The sequence below is a fragment of the Polistes fuscatus genome, unplaced genomic scaffold, assembly GCF_010416935.1.
Source record: "Polistes fuscatus isolate 324 unplaced genomic scaffold, CU_Pfus_HIC Scaffold1, whole genome shotgun sequence".
NCBI classification, from domain to species: Eukaryota; Metazoa; Arthropoda; class Insecta; order Hymenoptera; family Vespidae; genus Polistes; species Polistes fuscatus.
In genome coordinates this window covers 952,594-959,556 of record NW_025112997.1, presented here as the reverse complement: position 1 = coordinate 959,556, position 6,963 = coordinate 952,594, and the positions used below count along the sequence as shown (strand labels likewise).

The following is a 6,963-nucleotide window of genomic DNA, read 5'->3' as shown; positions in this document are numbered from 1 at the left end:
TCTTCTCTTCTCTTCTCTTCTCTTCTCTTCTCTTCTCTTCTCTTCTCTTCTTTTTCTTTCTTTGTTTCGTTTAATCGGTATTGAAATTACATACCGTTGCCGAGCCAGATCACTTTCGCTCATTGCTAAATGATGGATGTCCCAGAAACTAGGCTAACTCGTTAGCCTGCTCACAAAGACGGTAAAAGTCATCTAAACGTGTTATTACGATTTCACGAGAAAATAAAGAAGAGTTTCATTGTTCGAGAACAATTCTGATTCTATAATAATAATCCATATTTGTTCTTATTTATTTTCTTTATTTTGTAAAATAGGCTTGTGGAAATCGAAGTCCAGAGTGCTGGGGACGTAGACCCAGAAAATCTTCAAGGATTGGTCCACGCAGTATTGAAGAATCAACAAACGTTACAATCTTCAAACGACAGTTACCCCAATCCCGAAGTAGTACCAAACTCGATATTAGGTGTAAGAAATATTGGTATATCATCCAACTTCCGTTTGGATGGTTACGACGAATCAGAGAAAAGAGTATTATTGAGTCCACCAAAGTTACACAAACTCGATGAAAAATTATATTATTTGAAGAATGGTAAACCAAAGGTTTACGTTAACGTAAGAGGTAACAGTGGAACCTTCAGGAAAATAGAAACAGGCCCTAGAAGTACTTTCAGCGAAGGTCCGTTGGATTATCTTCGTGTAACTAGACCCTTCGAAATGCAAACCGATTGGAAAACTAAACACGAGAAAAAGGTTAAACCACCAAAAAAGTTTGATCGACGAGTTCACAATACCGACAATTTGGAGGATACGAAAAATTCTGTAAAAAATTCTGAAGTCAATGCTATGAAAGAGCATGCATGGGCTTTGGGTTCTGAACATTTGTCGACCACGGAAAATTCAATGGTAACTTCTAGTGAATTACCTAAACAAATACCAGCGCCACCTAGTAAAGTATCCGGTAGACTTCGTATGGCACAAACTACACCTGTACAAAGGTATTCTTTAAGAAGGACCGAAGTTTTGCCAAGTTATAGGGTTTACGAGGACTGACCAGATTCCTGGCTAAATACCATGAAAAGTCTATGTCCAGGAGTTGTTCTTGTTGTTGTTGTTATGGAAATCGTCGTTATCGTGGATTTTCCAAGCTGAAGATTATAGATCATGCTAAGTCTAAGCTAGGGGTGTCCAATCTTTCAGCATTTTCAAACAAAAATTTATACCAGGCAGCATATTCCAAAATTACACTAATTCTAAGGATAAAAATTGTTAAGTATAAAAATAAGTTAATAATTTTGTAAAAAAACTTTTTACAATTTTTATAATATGTTGATTGCTATGTGGCTTGCGGGTTGGATAATCCTGGTCTAAGGCATTAACAGAAACGCCAAATGATGATGAAAAAAACAATAAGTTCGCTATATATATATATTGCCTTTCAACATTTTCATACGATGAATTAATTTTACACGAATAAAACGATTCTGAGATATTTTTTCCTACAAATAATTCTCCATAAATTTTGGCCGTGGTTTTGAGAATAAAATTAGTTGTTCGAATATAATTGTAAAAAGTGTCATGTAAATTTGTAAATTTGCATAGAAGTTGATGAGCTAGCTGTGATTCTTTTGCTTTTAGACAAAAAATCTTGCCTCTTACTTTTTTTGTTGAAAAAAGAAAAGAAAAAAAAACAGAAAAGTGGACGTTAGTTCGAGCTAGCGTGGAAATTTACTTGGGTTAATGTTTAACAAAAAAAAGAAAAAGAAAATAAAAGATTTACAGATTCCGTTATTTATAATAGATAATATATAGCTTGTATTATATATATAATTTAACTAATATTATATAAATTAATAGAATAACAACAATGGCAATAATAGTAATATATTATGATTATTAACGATACGATAATATCGAGCAATAAAAAAATATGTGCCGATAATTAATCGAATAATATTAAACAAAACAAAACACACACTTACCTGTTCGGCCTTTAACGTTAGTTCTATGAAGATTTGTTGTAATTTTTCATTAACGAAATTAATGCAGAATTGTTCGAATCCATTTTTTTCGAATATTTCGAAACCATAAATATCCAATATTCCAATTTCGTAACTATCGGTATTAGTTTCCATCGCTGAATTTACTCTCTGCGAAATAATGAATTGATATCAATATTAATGAAAAATAATAATGTTAAAAATTATTATATAAAAAATATTTATATAAATATTAAGGTGAATCAAAAGTTAACCCGTTTATTGTGTTGTTTCAGATAGTGCAATTTTTTTAAGTCAATAAAATTACTTTGTATGCTAGTGAAACGTTTATAAAAAAACAAATCCCACGAACTTTTGGTTCACCCTAATATTTATACAAAAATAAAAAAAATATATTATATAATATAAAATTAATTGCCAAAAAAAAATTGTTAAATTAACGTACCTTGACCAAATGATCGAAAAGTCTGGCATAAATGTCCTTGGCCAAGGCGTCTCGTGTATAAAGGGCTTGTTCAACGTTTAAAGTCACGTCTACGCTTTCAGACTGGCTTCCCCATTTTGATTCGAATTCACGAGACGTCAACTTGTGCGACAACTGTTCCGCAGAGATTCCGAATAGGTAAGCAGGAAAATCAAGAACTAAATAACCGATAAAACGTGATCAGAACAATGAAATGTTTATCATTTCTTATAATACGATAGAATTTCAATTTCATTTCATTTCTAACGTACTAACATTTTTCGAATTTAATTTATCGTTCAATGATTTCTTTTATTTTATTTACCAAAATTTCACGACAATCATATCTCTAAATTATTAAAAAAAAATCATTCAATTATCGTTCGGTTAATTTTTTTTACCAAATTTCGCAATGAAACGAATTTTTAATTTCTTTTCTTCGTGAAAATTCAAACTGAGCTCTGAAATATTTGATCATTGATCCGTTTGTTGATAAAAAATTAAAAAACAATCAACAGGAGTCCATCGTAAATATCCAAGTTGAAAATAAAAAATAAAAACTAGAAATTACATTATTTTTCTTTTTCGATTGTTCAGAAAATAATTTGATTTAAGAGGTCAAATTTTTTCTTTCAGTAAAGATACTACAAGATGAGTGTCATTTAACAACTCGGTAAGGGCACATAACCATGCCCTTTAGATTAAATCAATTTCCCTATGTTCTTAAATTTTTAACAAATGAGAAATATAATGAATATACTAACATTGCTTATCAGCAACTTGTGAATAATTTTCTTTCTCAACGAATTGAATATTTCCAACATGAAGTATCCCTGCTACCAACTTGAAGATGTCAGATACTTCCCTGTTTTGTATTCCCATAACTCGTAAAGCTAAAGAAAGAAAAAAAAATATCAAATATAAAACAAAAACTCAGAATAAGTAATTAACATACGATAATAACATTGTTAATGATAAAATATGTAATACCTTTCAATGTTTCTTGAAAATCACGAGCATCGTTGGTACCTTCCACTTTATGATTACCACCATAACTCAAATATTGATAATAATCAAGATCAGTCAATCCCAATTCAGCTGTAAGACAATACAATATCATTTATTAAATTATTTCATTTTCTTTAGATGTATGTATGTATGTATGTATGTATGTATGTATGTATGTGTCTATATGTGTGTATGTGTGTGTATAGAATACAAAAAATTTGTTTTTTAAATCACGTTCAATTCAGAATTGAATCTTGACAATTCTTTACACGTTTAATCAATTTCTATTCACTTACACTTCATTTGAGAGTCAGCACCGGTTGCCAATTGATAAAATATATGAAAGTTCCTTTCTCCGGGATTGTGACATGTCACTCTAGATTTTTCTAATAAAAAATTCGATATTTTTCCACCGTTTGGTTGTCCACCTGTACCGAATTGTATCTCAATGTATTTCCCCTGAAAAAAAAGTTCATTAATTAATAATTTCTCGACATTTTAATTACATATATTAAAAATAAATACGCGAAAGTATAAATTAAAGCAAAAAGTACACCCAGCCCCCTTAAACTTATCAAAAGGATAGTGATAAAGACAGTATAAATAAAAGAGAAAAAAAACAATGGAAGAGTGGAGTAAATGAAATAACAATAATTAAATAAATATTGTAAACCTAAGTTCACTGATTAATCCATCTAGTTGTTTGCAATAAATTACTATAATATTACAAATATATAATATACACTATAAATTATGAGAATGTCTAACAGAGAAACAAATTTTATATCTGTCAAATTCACTTTCAAAAACAAAGGATAAATAATTTATCGAGGCTCAGAATTTTTCAACCTACACTTCTATATATATTTTTATAAGAAAAATAATTATTATTACAAGATAAAAATAATTTAGAATGTTTAAGAAAATTATTTATTTATAAAAAAAAAGAAGATATATATGAATATATTTTTTGCATATAATTTAATACATATAATAGAAACGTACAAATCTGCTGCTATTATTGTTTCGCATAGTCTTTGCATTGCCGAAAGCTTCTAAAAGTGGATTAGACTCCAAAATCACATCTTTAACTTTCTGTACTTTTTCACCACCTCCACTTATCCTTGCTATATACGACATTATGTATTTAGCTGCTACAGTTTTACCAGCACCAGATTCGCCGCTAAAAATAATACAAATTTGAATAATAAAAACATTTTACAAAAAGATAAGATATCTGTTCACATATATATATATGAATATGTGTGTGTATTATTTACCTTATAATAACACATTGACTTTCATTATCGATCAACATGTTTCTATACATATCATCTGCCAATCCGTAAATGTGTGGAGGATTTTCGTAGGGTGCCTAAAAAAAATTTTTAAATTTAAATATAATATATATATATATATATAATATAATATATATTTTATATAAATATTAATATATATTATTATATATTATTATATATATTATATAGATATTAAATAAATTAGTAACGCGAAAATTTTATATATTAAATACAAAAATTCAATTAAAAATAATATATATAGTTGCATTACAACGTATGATACATACGTGGATGAGTCGAAAAGTTTTGAGTCTGAACATGAAAATAATTTTTTATTGGTCAAACTAATTTGTAAATTGATCGTTCGTTGAGACTTAAAAAAAACTATCGTATTGACCCAGCCACGTATGATTAATAATATACATTAAATAAATGAATACAAAGTAAATTATTTATTTAATTTAATTAGATAATAGAATAATAATAAATAAATCATTTAACAATAGATACATAAAACAGAAATAAATAATTTAATTAATTTATTCATTAAACTATGAAACATTTTAATGCAAGTAATAGTTCCTGTAGGTATGTAAAACTGTATTACTGACGTAGGAAGTTCAATCATCATTCAGGGGTAATTGATGCGAATTCGAACATATATTTACGCTTATTTATAATAATTCTATATATATATATATATAAAGAATGTAAAAGTTTATTTGATAACTCACTGTTCCTTGGTAAATTTCTATTTCCTTTTCACCAAAATATGGCATCTGTTTAAAGGGGTTGATCGATACCAGGACAGGGCCGATGCATGTCTGACAAAAGTTAAGGAAATTTTTCAAAGTCATGCCGTAACCTCGTAATCGGGTTAACGATTATAACAAATTTATCACGAAAGAATGAAGTAAAAGAAGTTTATCGATTGATTTAAAAAATGTTGGAGAAATTGTAGTTATTTTAAAGATAATAACATTTCTTATATTAACTTTTTGCTTTTGTAATGAGATATTCAAAATTTTCTTTTGTTTTAATTACATTGTTCGAAAGATTATTAAATTGATATTACTTCAAAAGTTTTTCTAATCACGTGGAACAATGATAAATCTTCTGAAAATATTTCCTCGAATATATTCGATGAAATAATCGATAATTTTTCAACAAAAGGATACGAATATATAATCGTCTATGTATCTTTTTTTAAGATTTTCGATAATGGCTTCCTCGGTGATCTTTGGAAGCAGCACCATGTCGTCCACCCCCGAAACTTTGACATTTTGACTTTGCCAATGGTAAACCTGAAAGGAAAATTATATTAAAATTATCAAAAAAGAAAAAAAAATAAATAAATTATATACAATCATTAATTAATTAATATCTTTGATGATCTTTTAATACGAGATCAATGAGAAAAATATTATTTTTTTCATTGAACGTAACCTAAATACGTTTACTATTTTTAGCACGAACATGTCGAAAGAAATTTTTCTTTTTCCTATGATCAGATAACCGAATGTACAAGACTTCGATTAATCTTGATTAGTTAAAGCCTTTTACAACAGCTTTGGTTAATAGCATTTAGTCGGCACAATCTTAAAACGAATAAAAAGAAAAATGAATGTAGGTCGTGAAAAGAGTGGCGCCACCGTCGCGCCATTGTCGTAGATCTTAACTGTTTTACCGTCATTAACCCCCATACATCTGGTTTGTGTGTGTGCCATGAAAATCCTATTAGGATTCTCTCTAGCCTTTACGACTTTTAATGATCCTGATTGGTTTTGACGGGCAATGTTGCTCGCTTCGAGAAAATCGATTGAAACGTTAACCTCCAATAAACAGTATTACGCTTCTCTTGCAGCACTTAAAAACTTTCATGAAAATACAATCTCTAATCTAGAAAATGTTCCATTCAAAAATTGTTTTTAACAGTCGAATAAGTTCATTTCAATTTTTAATCTTACATTTTTATCACTCAAACATTCATAATAATGATATACAAAACAAATTTTTAATACTTTCGGATAGAGTTTTAACACTATTCGACTATTCATTTAATTAATTAAATTTATTTAATGTAATAATTTTTTTTAACAAAATTGAATACAAAGTTCTATTTCGTTAAAAGATAAGACAAAATGTTCGCAAAGATAACAAAATCGAATCTAGCAAGAATATTATTATTGACATTGAT

At 28.3% G+C, this 6,963-nt stretch overlaps 2 protein-coding genes and 1 long non-coding RNA gene across 4 annotated transcripts in view; 2 read left to right on the top strand and 1 right to left on the bottom strand.

The window, feature by feature from the left end:
* Nucleotides 1-1,760, top strand: part of LOC122513173 — a 17,166-nt gene extending 15,406 nt beyond the window's left edge. For both annotated transcript variants that reach the window (XM_043629449.1, XM_043629445.1), the window contains one exon: nucleotides 315-1,760. In XM_043629449.1, the coding sequence (XP_043485384.1) occupies nucleotides 315-1,050 (736 nt within the window). In that variant the 3' untranslated portion in view covers nucleotides 1,051-1,760. The remainder of the gene's footprint in view (nucleotides 1-314) is intronic.
* Nucleotides 1-6,963, bottom strand: part of LOC122513162 (unconventional myosin-If-like) — a 57,093-nt gene that overhangs the window by 37,315 nt on the left and 12,815 nt on the right. Inside the window, exons 2-10 of the mRNA XM_043629437.1 lie at nucleotides 5,945-6,070; nucleotides 5,501-5,590; nucleotides 4,749-4,843; nucleotides 4,474-4,651; nucleotides 3,765-3,927; nucleotides 3,451-3,558; nucleotides 3,225-3,353; nucleotides 2,443-2,639; nucleotides 1,980-2,147 (exon numbers count right to left, since the gene is read on the bottom strand). Coding sequence (XP_043485372.1) covers nucleotides 1,980-2,147; nucleotides 2,443-2,639; nucleotides 3,225-3,353; nucleotides 3,451-3,558; nucleotides 3,765-3,927; nucleotides 4,474-4,651; nucleotides 4,749-4,843; nucleotides 5,501-5,590; nucleotides 5,945-6,070 — 1,254 coding nt within the window. The remainder of the gene's footprint in view (nucleotides 1-1,979; nucleotides 2,148-2,442; nucleotides 2,640-3,224; nucleotides 3,354-3,450; nucleotides 3,559-3,764; nucleotides 3,928-4,473; nucleotides 4,652-4,748; nucleotides 4,844-5,500; nucleotides 5,591-5,944; nucleotides 6,071-6,963) is intronic.
* Nucleotides 2,366-3,362, top strand: LOC122513189. Its single transcript, XR_006302694.1, has 2 exons — nucleotides 2,366-2,619; nucleotides 3,097-3,362. It is a non-coding gene; the product is annotated as an uncharacterized LOC122513189 (long non-coding RNA).